Source organism: Microplitis demolitor, chromosome 6, assembly GCF_026212275.2.
Source record: "Microplitis demolitor isolate Queensland-Clemson2020A chromosome 6, iyMicDemo2.1a, whole genome shotgun sequence".
NCBI classification, from domain to species: domain Eukaryota; kingdom Metazoa; phylum Arthropoda; class Insecta; order Hymenoptera; family Braconidae; genus Microplitis; species Microplitis demolitor.
This window is the reverse complement of record NC_068550.1, coordinates 14,633,466-14,655,022: the sequence shown is the minus strand read 5'-3', so window position 1 is coordinate 14,655,022 and position 21,557 is coordinate 14,633,466. Positions and strand designations below refer to the sequence as shown.

The 21,557-nt window shown below is 31.6% G+C and overlaps 1 protein-coding gene across 1 annotated transcript; it reads left to right on the top strand.

The window, feature by feature from the left end:
* Positions 1-19,603: 19,603 nt before the first annotated feature.
* On the top strand, positions 19,604-20,179 carry LOC128668040 (uncharacterized). Its single transcript, XM_053740193.1, has one exon. It carries the CDS (start codon positions 19,604-19,606, stop codon positions 20,177-20,179), a length of 576 nt encoding a protein of 191 aa, XP_053596168.1.
* The last annotated feature ends 1,378 nt before the right edge of the window (positions 20,180-21,557 follow it).

Genomic DNA, 21,557 nt, shown 5'->3' with positions numbered 1-21,557 from the left:
AATGTCAGGCTTCTTTGTAGCAACTAGGTTTAAGAATTGAGCAATGTGACCTATAAAACTGTTAATATTTAAGCTTAAGATATTTATTAGTAAATTTGTTTAAACAGAGTTTATAGTTGAATCTACAAAATGTTATTCCAGTTTAGCTAGATCTGAATCACAGTTTATGGACAATCTTTCAGAGCCATCATCTCTTCTAGCAAAGACTTACCCACTTCTAACCCAAACATACTTAAAACTCTTGATTTTAGCCTTCTCTTTGGTTCGCTGTAGAAGTCGGTGAGTTTCTAGAGAAAGAAATTCATTGATGTAGATGAGTCCTTTGAAGTTTGAGTCAACATGAGAAGGAAAAACTGAACTTGCTAGTAGATTTCTCGATTTACGCTTCTTATCAATTATAAAATCGCGAATCTGTGACGACTTCAAGCAAGCCAAGTAAGAATGTGATAAGGGCTTATTTTGATTTGCTTTAGAGTTTTTCTTGTTCTCAAATTTACGAACGGTCAGGACATCACTAACCAAATTAGACAATTCTAAGCTATTTATAACAGCTGACGAGATTTCAATTGGAGGCAAACTTTTAATTACCGGGTCAGGAATTCCTGCGATTAGCAACTTAGATGTTATACTTGACGAAGACGAAGGTATAGATGACATAGTTTTATTGCTTAAGGACACTGGAACTACAAGATCTGAAAGTTTTTGATACACAAAACCCATATCAGCTTTTCTTTGCTCCCTTAGTTCTACTAGATCTGAACTTAATTTAGAAATAGACTGAGAATTTATTTTCACACTCTTCGTGACTTCAGACAAGTTCACCATAGTAGCAATTTGCGAGTTTCGAAGATCACTAATCTTGGTGCTCAAATCTGCCAGTTTCTTATTTACTGTAACATTAGATGCGAGGAATTTCTCCATCATAAAAGTCATCTTCTCATCTAGCGATTTTTCCGACCAGTCTGCGGGTAATTGAGACATCGTGGGTGCAGTAACGGGAGACAGGAATACTGGAAGATCACTAGGAGTTAATAGAGTAGTTGGCGTTGCTGGAGCCTTCAGGAACGAAGTCGATGCACGTGCTGAAGACGCAGGAGTGAGTGGAGATGAGTTTGCAGATTTAAAACTTGAGACCGAGGAAGTATTTGAGCTGGTAGATTTTAGCGAGGCTAGTCTCCTTGCTGCTATAGCTGTTCTCGCATCTAAATTCTCTAGGAGGTGATTTAGCTGTTTCCTGCAACAATCAGTCAGTGGTCTATTTTTAATATAATCCCGAGCACAGCCCGGATGAAAATGTTGCTGACACGTATTGCAGATGACAGATGACTTAACAGGTCTTTTGCACTTAATGCATAGGTCAGAAACCAATGGCATAACACAACACGGTTTGCTAATGACCAAGAGTATTTAAATAAAAGTCAGCAATTTACAAAGGTTATAGGTGGTATAAGTGAGAATTCACATTGCATAATCTTATGCAACTTTGTAGCACTGTACAACAAATTGGTGTCAACAGGGATGATAATGCCACTATGGTAACACTGTGAATGATGTAACCTTACCATCAGAGTGAGTAACAAACTGAAGTCTACTGATTACTATATGTTGTCACTAATGGTATCGATCGATGTTATCTACGCTATTAATTCACTTTACACGGACACTGAGAACTAACCTCTTCAATGTTGAGAATATTTAACTCGATTTGCAAGCGATCCACAAGGCACAGGTAATAAACATTTATATTACAGCTTGCAGATTGCAGTTTTGTTCTTGCAATAGGTCTAAAACAAAAAATGGCAAAAGACAGCAGAATCAAGTTCTAAAGACAGAGCAGAAAAATAGTGTGCTTATGTACTTACAAAGAGAGAGAGAGAGGTTTATAAGGTGAATGTTCGGAGTTACAAGGAGAGTGCCGGGATATGTGGTTAGAGAAGAATTAAGTAGAGATGGGTTAGAGATAAGAGCGGGGATGAGGGCGTGGGGGTATGAAAAAAGGATAGAAGACGGATAGGGTGGAGATTTGGCGAGGAGGTGTAGGCTAGAAATGAAAAAATAGCCATCCGGCCTTACCCGAAATGGAAAGGTAGATTTCTTATATATGTAAATACAATAAAGTTACAATAGTGTAATTAATACTTATTTTGTAAGCTTTAACATGAATTTTCAGGAAATGGGTTATGCCTTATTATTTAGAAGTTATTAGAAGACTAAGCTGCAAAAATAAGCTTTGTTATTTTCTTTGAAATTTTCGATATCATCAAATTGTTACAAAATATGTTTAAAAAAATCAAGTATTACAGTGAAAATTGAAGCTAATCGTACAAATTTTGATACTTTTTACAGAATTGAGCTCTCATCTTTGGTCCAAAAGTTATTTTAGGATAAAGCCAGAAAAATCATTTTTATGAAAATCAGAAAAAATTTATACACCCACAACTTCCAAACTAATCGACCAATGGAGTTCATCTATGAACTTGATCAAGGTAATCGCCCAATAAATAAGTTTATGAAATGTCATTAAGATCTGTTAAGAATTGCAGGCGCTATCGTGATGACGAGGCGCGTTATATTGTATATACATACATACATACATACATACATACATACATACATACATACATACATACATACATACATACATACATACATACATACATACATACATACATACATACATACATACATACATACATACATACATACATACATACATACATACATACATACATACATACATACATACATACATACATACATACATACATACATACATACATACATACATACATACATACATACATACATACATACATACATACATACATACATACATACATACATACATACATACATACATACATACATACATACATACATACATACATACATACATACATACATACATACATACATACATACATACATACATACATACATACATACATACATACATACATACATACATACATACATACATACATACATACATACATACATACATACATACATACATACATACATACATACATACATACATACATACATACATACATACATACATACATACATACATACATACATACATACATACATACATACATACATACATACATACATACATACATACATACATACATACATACATACATACATACATACATACATACATACATACATACATACATACATACATACATACATACATACATACATACATACATACATACATACATACATACATACATACATACATACATACATACATACATACATACATACATACATACATACATACATACATACATACATACATACATACATACATACATACATACATACATACATACATACATACATACATACATACATACATACATACATACATACATACATACATACATACATACATACATACATACATACATACATACATACATACATACATACATACATACATACATACATACATACATACATACATACATACATACATACATACATACATACATACATACATACATACATACATACATACATACATACATACATACATACATACATACATACATACATACATACATACATACATACATACATACATACATACATACATACATACATACATACATACATACATACATACATACATACATACATACATACATACATACATACATACATACATACATACATACATACATACATACATACATACATACATACATACATACATACATACATACATACATACATACATACATACATACATACATACATACATACATACATACATACATACATACATACATACATACATACATACATACATACATACATACATACATACATACATACATACATACATACATACATACATACATACATACATACATACATACATACATACATACATACATACATACATACATACATACATACATACATACATACATACATACATACATACATACATACATACATACATACATACATACATACATACATACATACATACATACATACATACATACATACATACATACATACATACATACATACATACATACATACATACATACATACATACATACATACATACATACATACATACATACATACATACATACATACATACATACATACATACATACATACATACATACATACATACATACATACATACATACATACATACATACATACATACATACATACATACATACATACATACATACATACATACATACATACATACATACATACATACATACATACATACATACATACATACATACATACATACATACATACATACATACATACATACATACATACATACATACATACATACATACATACATACATACATACATACATACATACATACATACATACATACATACATACATACATACATACATACATACATACATACATACATACATACATACATACATACATACATACATACATACATACATACATACATACATACATACATACATACATACATACATACATACATACATACATACATACATACATACATACATACATACATACATACATACATACATACATACATACATACATACATACATACATACATACATACATACATACATACATACATACATACATACATACATACATACATACATACATACATACATACATACATACATACATACATACATACATACATACATACATACATACATACATACATACATACATACATACATACATACATACATACATACATACATACATACATACATACATACATACATACATACATACATACATACATACATACATACATACATACATACATACATACATACATACATACATACATACATACATACATACATACATACATACATACATACATACATACATACATACATACATACATACATACATACATACATACATACATACATACATACATACATACATACATACATACATACATACATACATACATACATACATACATACATACATACATACATACATACATACATACATACATACATACATACATACATACATACATACATACATACATACATACATACATACATACATACATACATACATACATACATACATACATACATACATACATACATACATACATACATACATACATACATACATACATACATACATACATACATACATACATACATACATACATACATACATACATACATACATACATACATACATACATACATACATACATACATACATACATACATACATACATACATACATACATACATACATACATACATACATACATACATACATACATACATACATACATACATACATACATACATACATACATACATACATACATACATACATACATACATACATACATACATACATACATACATACATACATACATACATACATACATACATACATACATACATACATACATACATACATACATACATACATACATACATACATACATACATACATACATACATACATACATACATACATACATACATACATACATACATACATACATACATACATACATACATACATACATACATACATACATACATACATACATACATACATACATACATACATACATACATACATACATACATACATACATACATACATACATACATACATACATACATACATACATACATACATACATACATACATACATACATACATACATACATACATACATACATACATACATACATACATACATACATACATACATACATACATACATACATACATACATACATACATACATACATACATACATACATACATACATACATACATACATACATACATACATACATACATACATACATACATACATACATACATACATACATACATACATACATACATACATACATACATACATACATACATACATACATACATACATACATACATACATACATACATACATACATACATACATACATACATACATACATACATACATACATACATACATACATACATACATACATACATACATACATACATACATACATACATACATACATACATACATACATACATACATACATACATACATACATACATACATACATACATACATACATACATACATACATACATACATACATACATACATACATACATACATACATACATACATACATACATACATACATACATACATACATACATACATACATACATACATACATACATACATACATACATACATACATACATACATACATACATACATACATACATACATACATACATACATACATACATACATACATACATACATACATACATACATACATACATACATACATACATACATACATACATACATACATACATACATACATACATACATACATACATACATACATACATACATACATACATACATACATACATACATACATACATACATACATACATACATACATACATACATACATACATACATACATACATACATACATACATACATACATACATACATACATACATACATACATACATACATACATACATACATACATACATACATACATACATACATACATACATACATACATACATACATACATACATACATACATACATACATACATACATACATACATACATACATACATACATACATACATACATACATACATACATACATACATACATACATACATACATACATACATACATACATACATACATACATACATACATACATACATACATACATACATACATACATACATACATACATACATACATACATACATACATACATACATACATACATACATACATACATACATACATACATACATACATACATACATACATACATACATACATACATACATACATACATACATACATACATACATACATACATACATACATACATACATACATACATACATACATACATACATACATACATACATACATACATACATACATACATACATACATACATACATACATACATACATACATACATACATACATACATACATACATACATACATACATACATACATACATACATACATACATACATACATACATACATACATACATACATACATACATACATACATACATACATACATACATACATACATACATACATACATACATACATACATACATACATACATACATACATACATACATACATACATACATACATACATACATACATACATACATACATACATACATACATACATACATACATACATACATACATACATACATACATACATACATACATACATACATACATACATACATACATACATACATACATACATACATACATACATACATACATACATACATACATACATACATACATACATACATACATACATACATACATACATACATACATACATACATACATACATACATACATACATACATACATACATACATACATACATACATACATACATACATACATACATACATACATACATACATACATACATACATACATACATACATACATACATACATACATACATACATACATACATACATACATACATACATACATACATACATACATACATACATACATACATACATACATACATACATACATACATACATACATACATACATACATACATACATACATACATACATACATACATACATACATACATACATACATACATACATACATACATACATACATACATACATACATACATACATACATACATACATACATACATACATACATACATACATACATACATACATACATACATACATACATACATACATACATACATACATACATACATACATACATACATACATACATACATACATACATACATACATACATACATACATACATACATACATACATACATACATACATACATACATACATACATACATACATACATACATACATACATACATACATACATACATACATACATACATACATACATACATACATACATACATACATACATACATACATACATACATACATACATACATACATACATACATACATACATACATACATACATACATACATACATACATACATACATACATACATACATACATACATACATACATACATACATACATACATACATACATACATACATACATACATACATACATACATACATACATACATACATACATACATACATACATACATACATACATACATACATACATACATACATACATACATACATACATACATACATACATACATACATACATACATACATACATACATACATACATACATACATACATACATACATACATACATACATACATACATACATACATACATACATACATACATACATACATACATACATACATACATACATACATACATACATACATACATACATACATACATACATACATACATACATACATACATACATACATACATACATACATACATACATACATACATACATACATACATACATACATACATACATACATACATACATACATACATACATACATACATACATACATACATACATACATACATACATACATACATACATACATACATACATACATACATACATACATACATACATACATACATACATACATACATACATACATACATACATACATACATACATACATACATACATACATACATACATACATACATACATACATACATACATACATACATACATACATACATACATACATACATACATACATACATACATACATACATACATACATACATACATACATACATACATACATACATACATACATACATACATACATACATACATACATACATACATACATACATACATACATACATACATACATACATACATACATACATACATACATACATACATACATACATACATACATACATACATACATACATACATACATACATACATACATACATACATACATACATACATACATACATACATACATACATACATACATACATACATACATACATACATACATACATACATACATACATACATACATACATACATACATACATACATACATACATACATACATACATACATACATACATACATACATACATACATACATACATACATACATACATACATACATACATACATACATACATACATACATACATACATACATACATACATACATACATGCATACGTCTATAAACTTTTGAGTGGATAGTATTTTTTGACTCTTCTAAGTAAAATAAGATATATGGTATAATATATATGGTGACAAAATACTTTGATAATTCGATCATTAAATCCATTGCAATAGGCCAATTTCTAAAGAAATCTACCTAAAAAAGAATAAGAGCGGGAAAAGACATAGGAGGATTGGAAAGGATAAAAAGAGAATATTATGAGACAAGAGGGTGAGAAATGGTGGAGGTAGAGAGGAAGTGTAGAGAGAGGGGAAATGTGGGGGGAAATGATAACGGTGGCGGATAGGAAAATGGAGTGGGAGGAAAGGTGGGAGAGGATACGGGAAGCGAAAGGAAACCTTGGATCTAAAGGGGGTAGGGGTGCCAGGATATCTGAAGAAGAGGTGGAAGGAGGAGAGGTGGAGAAGAGTAGCGAAGTTTAGGCTAGGGAATAGGATCAATGGGGGGATGTACTGGGCGAACGAGGAGAAAAAGAGATGTAGGGTTTGCGGCTTAAAGGAGAAAACATGGGAACATGTATGGGAGATATGTTCAGGGTTTGGGGTGGAAAAGGGATGGCAGGAGATGAGGAAGATGTTTGGAGAGGAAGGTCAAGGGGAAAATTGGTTAATAGAGCAAGAGAAATTGAGAGAGGAGAGGGGGTAGAAAAGGTAGAAAAGGAGCAGCGGAAACGGAGATCAGGGAGTGAGTAAGAGGGAGAGGAGGAATGCTGGATGCAAAAGAGTTTTTTTGTTCCCTAGCAACCTTGAGCTCACCGTGGAAACATCGTGGAAACTCTACAAACTCACCGTAAATGCTCGGTGGGAACACTGTGGATTTGTTCCATTTTTCCACGATGAAACCATAGTAGTTCCATAACAATTTGACTACGGTTCCCCAATATTTCTGATGTGTTTTTTTTTTCTTAATCGCACTTTAGTAAAAGAGAATTTCCACTATTATTATTATCATTATTATTTTTTTTTTTATAAAGTGCGATTAAGAAAAAAAAAACTTAAAAATAAATTTAGAATAATTGCCTAAAAAAAAAAAAATCCAAAATTAATTTTTTTTTCTCCTCTTTCTTTCAAAAGTATAAATAATTTTTAATTTTTTTTATTTAATTTTTTTTACTTACAACAAACTAAAATATCTTCTAGCTTAGAATAAACTTAAAATAAATTTAAACGAAAACTTAAAATAATGATAAAGGAAAAGGGTAAAGAGTACTTAAATATAGAAATTACAGATCAATTTTTTTTTAATTTTGAATGGACTTCAGTCCATCCATTTATTAGCCACAACCTATTTAACCCAAACACAGAATAATACAATTTTATTTTTCTTCTCACACAATATATATAAAAAAAAAAAAAAAAAAAAAACGAAAACAAAAAAAATCACACACACACATTACAAAATGAAAAAAAAAATGTTTAAGAAAAAAAAACGAGAATTAAAATCATTCCATGGAATATACGGACATCGGTCCATTTTTCGCACCCCATGCCGGATGACACCAGTCTGCAGCAGGGTGGTCGTCCCCCCAGCCGCCCTCATGCATCCAACGGATACCAAGGAAGTCGAAGTCATCACCTTCCGTGACGTCAGCTGGTCGCATGAGCCGTTCATGGAACCACTCGTTGCTGTCTGCTCGCCGCTGTAGCCGTTTGCGCCACTTATCCTCAATAGATACCATCCCCTGGATATCCGGACGATACTCAGGCTAATAACAAAAGGAAAGAAACGATAAATAGTAACCGACAATATTACAATACTAACAAAAAAGAAGTATATATATATATATATATATATATATACGTATGCATGTGAATATGTATGTATATACGTGTGTGGGTATGCGTGTATGTGCGTGCATATGCGGGTATATATGAGCTGATAATGAAAAATAAAAAAACAAGGAATCGACAAACAAAATAGATAAACGTAAATACTCACATCAATAATTAAACAAATATAATTGAATAAATCAAAGTATCGCTGGAACACGCCAACAACTTGGTCAAAAATCCCCCGGCTGAGGATACAACGACGGCCGTACCCAGAGGCAGCGGCCACCCAAACGAATAACCCCAGAAAATAATGCCATAGGGCGACATCCACCAACTGAAACATAGATTATAATTTTTTTTTTATTAGGCAATAGAAAAAAAAAAAAAAAAAATACACATAAAAAAAAACCAAATCAATAAGGATAAAAAGTAACTATACTTACAGACGATTCGTCAAAATAATAATTAAACTTTAATTGAGCCATTATATTCTTTTTTTTTTCTCTTTCTTCTCTTCTTTTGCTCGCCTCCCCTCAACTTTAACTTCCTCAAAAGATAACTTTCAAAAAAAAAAAAAAACAGGAAAACATATCCGCGGAAACAAAACACTAGTTTTTTTTTTTTTTTTTTTTTTTTTTTTCAAATATACTGATTATGCACGAACACGAACTTTTATAATAGGATCCCCAAAAAAACATTCGTGGGACCGCACTTAAACACTTAATCACACCCCGGTAAGTGGATAGACAAATGAGACTCGCACACCGAAAAAAATTGCCCTTCCTAAATTTACAACACGCCCAAGCAAGGTAACACAAGCGAACCAACCACAACGTTTTTTTTTTAATTACTTAAACAGTAAATATATTTTAAAATCATGTTAAAAAAAAAAAAAAAAAAAAACATCATGTTAATAACTTTCATAATTAATGAATGAATTCACTTCATATATACAAATTTTAATAAGAATGATAGTACCAATCATATCTGCTACTAATTGAAATTAAGTAATAATGCTAAGAAAAAAAATAAGCTTCCAAACTATAAACTTTCATAAAAAAATTAAAAATAAAAAAAAAAAAAAAAAAAAGAAGACAGAAAAAAAAAAAATAATTTTTTTACAGTATATAGACTCAAATAGAATTTTAATATAAAATTAAGAATTTGTAGATTAAGTTTTCCTTTATATATTATTTAATAGATAATTTTAATGCAAATGTACATAAAATTTTAAGCAAAAAAAAAAAATATGCCAAATGCAGAAAAACAAAAAAATTATATGCAAATATACAGAATTAGCACATAAAGGCAGAAAAGTCGTAAGTAATACTAAGAAATAAATATATACAAATATTTAGATATAATATAGATACATCTTTGTAATAATATAGTAATACTTATTAACATTAATAAACAAATTCAGAAAACAATACTAAAAACTCAAATAAAAAAAAGTGAAAAAAAAAAAAAAAGAGAGAGAAAAAAAACTAACTAAATCATAGAAAGAAAAAGAAAGTAATGAAGAAATTTTTATATACAACGATAAAGTAATATATTTAAAAGAGTTAAAATTAAATTAAAATCGTAGTAATAATGACATCAAGAAGACCGGAAAGAAGTCACATTCAAATAATAGTTTAAGATTTTTAAATTTCTTTTCTCCTTAGCATAAACTTCTTACAAACATTATATCTTGAAGTTCTTTTTTGGAAAAGAAAATATTAATAATTTTACAAGAAAATTTTATGAATTCGTCCCATTCGTAAAATCTTTTTTTTTTATATACGTATATAGTCTACTTTGAAATATTTTGATAAAAAAAAAAAAATTAAATTAAATAAAGAAAAAAAACGAGAAATAATTTTAAGAATATATTAAATTTTTTTTTTTTACAAAAAAAATATAAATTTTTAGATAATTTTTTAGCCACAGATGCGGCATACGTGACGCACAATTTATCTCAATCCTCAAACAAATAGGATTAGGAAAAAAAGAACATCGTCATTCAAAATCCATAAAAATGTTTACCATGGTTTACAAACAGACGGATTAGAAATAAAATGGATTTTTAATGTCGCCACTAAAAAGGCAGGCGTCGAATCATAGGTCACAGGTCGGTACTTAGATTTCTTAAACTCGAAGATGGGTAAAATAGAGTTACGAATAAAACAATAAAGAAAATAAACTACATTTCCATCAAGAGCTAAGGCCCAAAACAAGCGGGGTGCTTGTCTACCGGGTGGGGAGGTGTTACGTCCCAGCCTCCTCATCAGATGTTTCTGACTATTTTTAAATACTAATTATTAAGAGACCGATATGAGACCTAACTAATTAATTAAGATGCATATTGATAATTTAGCAAGTTGCATAATTAAGAAGTCACTCTATATTATAGGATATAATATAATATAATAATATAACATAACATAATAATATAAAATAATAGAACATAAAATAATATAATATTATTTAGAATATTTGAAACATATTGATAAAGTTATTTTTCTTGTAATATTTGTTATGTACAAATAAACGCTGACGCCTCGAGTAAATTTTCGAGACGTGCAGCTGCACAAATACCTATTTTGTTCTAAGATAACTTTTGTTCATAGATAAGTGACTCATTTGTTAATAACAAAAACGGAGAAAGCGTGAGAACGGAGTATGGATCATTTGAGAATATTGTTATCTTGATCCACCCCTCTATATCGAGCGACGTGCGGGCATGATGCCCAAGCGCCTCGTACTAATAAGAAACTTACTCTAGTTTTTCTCGATCAAGAGAAATCAGTCTGAAAGATAGAATCATTTAGAGCAGTCAGGCTCAATATAAAAAAACTCAACTTCTTTCTCACCCTCTCGAAGTTATTGTTAGGAGTACATTGATAATTTTATTAAATTAATTCAACTGTGTATTTTCACATCAATCAAAACTATTCTTTTACTATTAAATAAATCGGATTTATACATATATATTTAAACAACCAGTTTATTTTAACCACCAAATGGTGGCTGTTCAACCGATACTTAAATATTATTTATGATTATATGTAAGTTTTCATTACGTTCAATTTAAGTCGACCGCTCAACTACGCCAGCGCCAAAACATCTACCAGGACGTAACACTCTACTAAACGCGCCAAAAGAAGTCAACTTCAAAAAATTAGTTTTTTTTGGCCAACCCTTATATATACATCGCTAAATTGTAACTATATAAAATTATTTAAGTATTAATAGTTTATACTTAATCGTTCTATAATTTTAAATCAGAATTTAAAATTATAACCAGCTAAAAAATTAAAAAAATCCTAATAATTTTGATATTGAGTGGGAAGAAATAAAATTATTGGAAAAATATTTAAAGACGTCTTTATTTATTTTAATAGAAATCGTTGGATATAAATGTAAATAAGCCTTTCATTTAACTGTTATAGGTAAACTTTCATAAGCGCTTTTTTTTAATTATTCAATCAGATAATATTGATAAGAGTTTCCCAGTTAAGTAGACGCCACACAATTGATTTTTTATAAGTTAATTTCTCATAGACATAATGTTGTTATTATTAGATTATCAAGTTTTTATCGTAAATTCTCGATGTTATTGCTGTGTAACTATTACATAATCATCCTGAATTCACCGTGGATTCTTCGTTTAATCATTGAAAAAACTAATTGCATACCTATCGTAAATACATCGTGTTTTCACTGTGGATCAATGACATAAGCACAATGAAACCGTTGGGGATTAACTATGGGTTCAAAGTGTACGAACGTGGATTCAGCGTGAAAACACGGTGATTATTCATTGTGTTTTTACCGTAGATTTGGTGTGGAAACACCGAGGACTCAGCAAAAAACTACAGTGGAAATATCGTGAGAAAATGGAGCAAATCAACCGTGGAAACAGCGTAGAAACTGCATAGGTTGCACGGTGTTACAACAAACACAGAGTTTCTACGGTATTTCCACGGTGAACTCAAGGTTGCGAGGGCTTGGAAAAATTTTCTTTTCCTCATTTGATCCGGGGGGTGGAAGGATGTGTGAAATGGAATTGTAAGGAATGGAATGAAGTAGAGTAAGGAAAAATTGTAAAGCGGTAGTATTAAGTGTTGTATTTTATGTATTTTTCGTTTACTGTGTGATTGTGGGACGGAAGTCCGGTTTATAACCCGAGAGGGAAAATAAAGAACCGCAAAAAAAATATGTCTTTAAATGTAAATAATATATATTTTCAATGGCAAATATATTTAAAATATTTAATATATATATATATATATATATATATATATATATAAATTTGAAAATAATTAAAGTAATGATAAATAATTAAGTACACCTTTTTGTAAGAAAGAGAATATACGGGAAAGCGAAACATTACATATGAGTGGGCGCGAATACCGTGCTGTTACCTGAGTACCGGGTGGAGTAAAACAATAGAGTAAAGCCCAGATTTACTTAATGAAAACGCCTGCAGCAAGAGTAAACGACCAACTTACTCCTGCTGCTATCCTAATACATAAAATCCAGAAAAGACTATTCAGAGGGCTGTAATACCCCAAAATTAATAGTAAATTTATTTAAAACACCAAATTAAATTGTAATTTTATTTTTATGAATTTTTACCTACGCATTTTGGAAAATATTTATAATTTTAATATTCATTAACGCAATAAATCAAACTGCAGATGGCAGTACTTTTTATTTTATTTAAATAAATAAAATTGCTGATATGAGATAACAGATTTATTTGAATAAACAAAGATTCGGAGAAAACTTGGATCATCGATAAAATTTTTAATGAATAAACAATAAACTCTATGAGACTCTTTTTGCGTCTTTTCTCATGGCCCCTACCATGGGGGCCCATCTAAAATTACAAGCCAAATAAAAGTCGCTGCATCCGCGAATGAAGTCAGTCAGAAAAACTCATCAGTCCGCGATATAATTCCGTTACCGTCGGGTGTAATCCCGTTCTCGTCAGGTGTGACTTCGTTTATTTTCTTTGAAAGTTCGTTGAAGTAAAGTTTTGGGTGTGATCCCGCTTTTGCGTCCAATTAACGATTTCATAATTTTTTTTCAAAGATATTTTATTTATTTTGATCATTCAATTAATTTTCCATGGATATTCAATCAATTTTCAATGATACTTTTAATTTTATGATTTATAGTCATTCAAGGATATTTTTATTTGGATTATTCATCAGTTCTTCAAGAATATTTCAATCATTTATTCAATTCACAAGGATATTTTAATTTTAATTTCTACAACTACAGATTTAATTTCAATTCAAGAATGCCAGTAATTTCGGTTATTCTGAAAATTCAAATCATCCTCTGCGTTAAACTTAAAAAGGTAGAGTGATTTTTAATTGTGACTGTGAATATATGGATAATTAAAATTATAAAATTAAAAATAATTTTCGTGAAAATTGATAAAATTTAGTGAAACTAAAGCAAGTTGTAGAGTTTAATCGAGTTTTTATTTTCAAGTTACTTGCAATAAAAAGTAATGATTTGGTATGAACGTGCGTTCTCATTCATTTTTTTTTTTAATTCCGACGGACAATTAGACTAACAATCTATTTAACTTTAAACGAGTGATGAGTGACTCAAATGACAATATTAGTTCCCTTAATTTACTCTTAAGCGTTGTAGGGGGAAATAAACTACTGGATTTTTTTTTATTGATAATATGTAAAAAATTCCGTAGATCACGAAAATAGTAATAAGAAAGCTCAACTTGGCCGCGTTTTTTAAATAAATAATAAAATAAAAATAGGGAAGCCGAGACACCGTGTATTTTCATTAACAAACTTCTATCTATGAATGTAAAACTCTATGATGACTGATATTAATTTAAAAGGCAATAAATTCTGAATTACAAATGTCAAAAACCAATGTCCTGGGGTTTATTATGTTTGTAAAAGAAATTAATTAAAAAAACAAAATAATTAGTTGTTTACATTATGTCTTACTGTCGGTAACAGAGCTGCAGAAACTGAGCTAAAGGGCGCATGCAAGCCCGGGCTCAGTGGTTGTCATCTACTGCAATTCAAAATGTTCTCACCATTCTGTGTTCGTTCGTACATTAACATCGTAATAAAAGTTTTCGCGTGGAGTTATTTGTTTTATTATTTAATAATTTAATTTTTTGAAATAATATTGAATTAATAAATAATCAAAATAATAATAATTTTTTCCATAACACAGAATGGTAAGAACGTTTTAAATTGCAGTAGATGACAACCACTGAGCCCGGGCTTGTGCGCGCCCTCTAGCTCAGTTTCTGCAGCTCTGTTACCGACAGCGTGACAAAGTGTAAACAACTAATTATTTTGTTTTTTTAAGTAGTTTTTTTCGCGAACATAATGAGTCCCAGGAGATTGGTTTTAGTCATTTCTTATTCAGAATTTATCGCCCTTTAATTTAATACCAGTCATTATAAGGTTTCACATTAAAAGATAGAAGTTTTTTTATGAAAATACACGGTGTCTCGCTTCCTTATTGTTATGTTATTATTTATTTAAAAAACGCAGCTGAATTGAGCTTTCTTATTATTATTTTGGTGATCTACAGAATTTTTTACATTTAACAATAAAAAAAAATCTTGTAGTTAATTTCTCCCTACAACGCTTAAGAGTAAATTAAGTGAACTATATACCTGCTACAATAATTTTTCATCAATAATTTTCATATTTCATAACTTTATTTCATGAAAAATAATTTTTTAATTATTTTCATTTAATTTTCGACTGAAATATATTTAAATAGTATATTTCATATCTTCATTGAATGAAAAATAATTTTCGAAATTTTAACATATTTTTTAAATAGGAATCTAAGTTCAAATAATAATTTCAATAATCATTCAAAATAATTTTAGAATTTAAAATATATTCTGAAAATAGTATTTCATGTGTTATGTCCAAATAATTTTTTTTTTTTTTCAGTAATTATTTAAAATAATTATTACAGAGCTCTTTTTTTCAAAAGCGCGCGAAAACGCAGCGTCAGCTTTGTCCTTCTTTTTATGCGACAGAAGAATAGTGGGAGGATAACTGCAATAAGTTTAACGAACAATTAATAAACTGTCGTCACTTTCCACCAATGACAATAATTAAACATTCCCCATCAGTCACCAAATCAAAGTTCATAAAAAGCCTGAGCACCTATAGCTCTGGGCTAGTCGGTTCTTCTAACTTACGGTCCGCGAATATTCGAACGTCGAACTTTCGTGCACTCTTATTGCAGGATTCCGCCCCAGGCGTTGAAAAGTCAATAAGAGGATCTTTAATATTTTTCTAATTAAACCTTATTGCAGGAATCCGCTTCGGCGTGAAATAATCAATAAGGCATTCTAAAATTGACATCTTGTAGCAGTCAATTATTGCAGGATTCGGCTTAGGCGTTGAAAAAGCAATAATCGACTTCTTATCTATTAAAAATCCTCACAGATTAATAGAAACTTCTGGTCCGATTGAAATAGTGACGCAAATCACGTGTATTTGCGATTCCATCTCGGTCTGAGTTATTTTGCGCATAAAAACACCTCTCGGGTGTGTAACAAGGACGCATTAAAAATAAAATAAAAATCCTATAAAATTTCCGTGAATAATCGATAATCTTAAACATGTCAATTGTTAAAAATTAGTGTAAAGGATTCAGTGTACAAGTGTATTGTAACTAAATCTGTTCGAAATTAAGTCATCGACATTACGCGGACCATGGAGAGATTCCATGGCTCATTAACTTCGCACGGACCATGAGAGAGACTGCTCGCTCTCAGTACGCGAGCGACCAATAGGAGTTAACTCGACCCCCTCCACACTCAACTAAGACATCTCATTGGCCAGCGCTTAACTTTTCCCCTTCTCCTTGAAAGCCAGGCATCTCATTGGAGCGCAGATACCGATGTCTCCCACTCCGTCGAGAACATTCTAGAAGCCGGACTCTCGGGTATAAAAGAAGGTGATCTGAGAGCGGCGAGTATTCCATTCTGATCAGTCCTACTGTGACGAATACTCTCCAGATAGCGAGCAAGGCTATCAGCGATTTAGAATAAATATTCAAGCGAGCAAGGCTTGAATATTTCTCCAGCTTCATCTCTACACCATCAGTTCTTTTCAGAACTATCTCGTTAAGTTCTGACTAGCTCGTCTCCGGGCTAGTCTCACAAGAACTTGTCAACTCACGAGACCTCCGGGTCTCCAGCTAGACTTCTCTAGCAAACCAAACGGTTCTTCTAAGAACCAGCAGTCAGCTCACATCGTCGTCTCCAGCTTTAACGTCTCTTTCTCAAACGGTCTTTCTCAAGACCCCAACGGCCTTTTTCAAGGCCACCAAATATCAACGTGAGAATTCGCTTCAGTACAAAGTTCTACCGGCAGACTACTCGTCGAACATTTTTTGGTCCTTCGAGCCGGATTTCTTTGTATTGAAGTTGAATTCAACCACATCGTCAAGAGACCAACTTATCCACGAGTGATCGATCAGTCTAGACTCAACGCATTGCGGAGCACGGAGTGCTGCGGGGGGTTTAGATTGATTGAAACCTTCATCGTCATCTCATCATGGCCAACTCATCGGGTAGATTGAAGCTCCGGGAGGGTCGGTTCATCTACATCACAGAGCTAGCAACCGAAGTCGAGTCCAACGTCATCTCAGCGATTAACATTCATGCTGCCAGGGCGAAACTCAAAATGCTCAAGGCTAACTGGGAGAAACTCGAAGCAGACCATGAGAAGCTAGTCTCATCGAAATCCGACGTCTCTCCAGATCATGACTACTTCAAGAACAAGTGGTATGAGAAAGCAATGAAGGCATATGTACTCTCTGAGGCTGCTCTCTCGACTCGCATTGCTGAATTGGAGGCAACGGAACCGCCAGCTGGCAACTCTCTTGCTGACCTAAGCATTCAAGGAGCTTCTCATCACCGACCATCTCTACCAGGCATCTCCATTCCAAAATTCTCTGGGAGCTTCTCTGAATGGCGGCATTTTCAAGATCTTTTCGTCTCACTTGTCGGAGAGAATCCGTCCATCTCTGCAGTTGAGAAAATGCATTATCTCTGCGCCAGTCTGGAAGGAGACGCGGCTAGTTTAATAGCCAACCTTAAGATCTCAGCAGACTCGTTTGCATCAGCATAGGACACGCTCACAGCACGGTACGAGAATAAGAGGCTTCTCAAGACTGCTCATCTCAACAAATTACGGGCCTTGCAGAAAATGGAACAGAGATCAGCTAAGGAGTTGAACCACATCTTAACCACAGTTTCAGAGTGTTTAAATGCTCTGAAAGCACTTGGCTGCCCCACTAGCACCTGGGATGATCTCATCGTGCATGACATCGTACAATTGCTTGATGTCCGCACTCGGGAGGCTTGGGAGATTCATTTGGGCTCCAGCACTGAGTCCCCAAGTTACGATCAACTCAAGACCTTTCTGACTGGTTCTGCCAGAGCTCTGGAAAGCATGGAGAGTCAGCTATCTCCGAAGAAGACACCTCCTGTCAAGACCGCCTCATCAACGCCAGTCAGAAGAAGTTACTCTCAGGCATCTCAGCGAACTCCTCCAGCCTACGTTCATCTAACTCAGTCTTCTCACTCATCCACGTCTTCTCAGACCTTCAAGCCAAACTTGAACAATTATTGTAGTGCTTGCTCTAAATCTCACTACATAGCCTTCTGTCCAGCATTCAGCCAACTCAGCTACAATGACAAGATGGACATAGTCCGTAGAGAGCGACTGTGCTACAATTGCCTTGGTAGGCATAATTTGCGCAAATGTGAGATCCCCAAAGGCTGTAAGATTTGTGAGGAGAGACACCACACGCTTCTTCATCAAAATTCCGCACCAGCCACTCAAGTCATATCAGAATCTCCACAAGATTCTACTCCAGCTACTACCAGCTCAGCTCAACCACAATGAAGGTTAGGTAGGACTTCTCGGAGCATTCGTCGACATCTCAAGAGACAGTGTAACGCGTCCACTCAGACTGAATTCACCTTTCCATCTACTGTCTCTGAGACTTCTCAAATAATTTATCAGGAACAGACATCTCAGACAATTTCACAACCGACTTCTCAAACAAATAGAAAAAGGACTTCTCGTCCAGTGTCAACAGTTCAATCACGAACAGCAGTGCTACTAGCTACTTGCAAAGTAGTTGTCATATCACCAGACAACACTCAACATCAAGCTCGTGTTCTCCTAGACCCAGGCTCTGAACTGACACTAGTTTCTTCAACGCTGGTCAATAAGTCTGGACTTCTCAGAAGGCCAGCAGCAATTTCAGTACAGGGAGTTGGTAGCACCTCACCCGGCACAACTCAAGGCCTAGCTGTACTCAATCTACAGTCCACACATTCGAATTCTCAGATACAACTGAACGCTCATATATTACCTCGAATTACCACTCACATTCCATCAGTAGTGGTTACTAACCAAGACTGGTATCACATCAACAAATTAGAACTAGCTGATCCAGACTTCCTAACACCAGGTCCAGTTGACATCCTCATTGGTG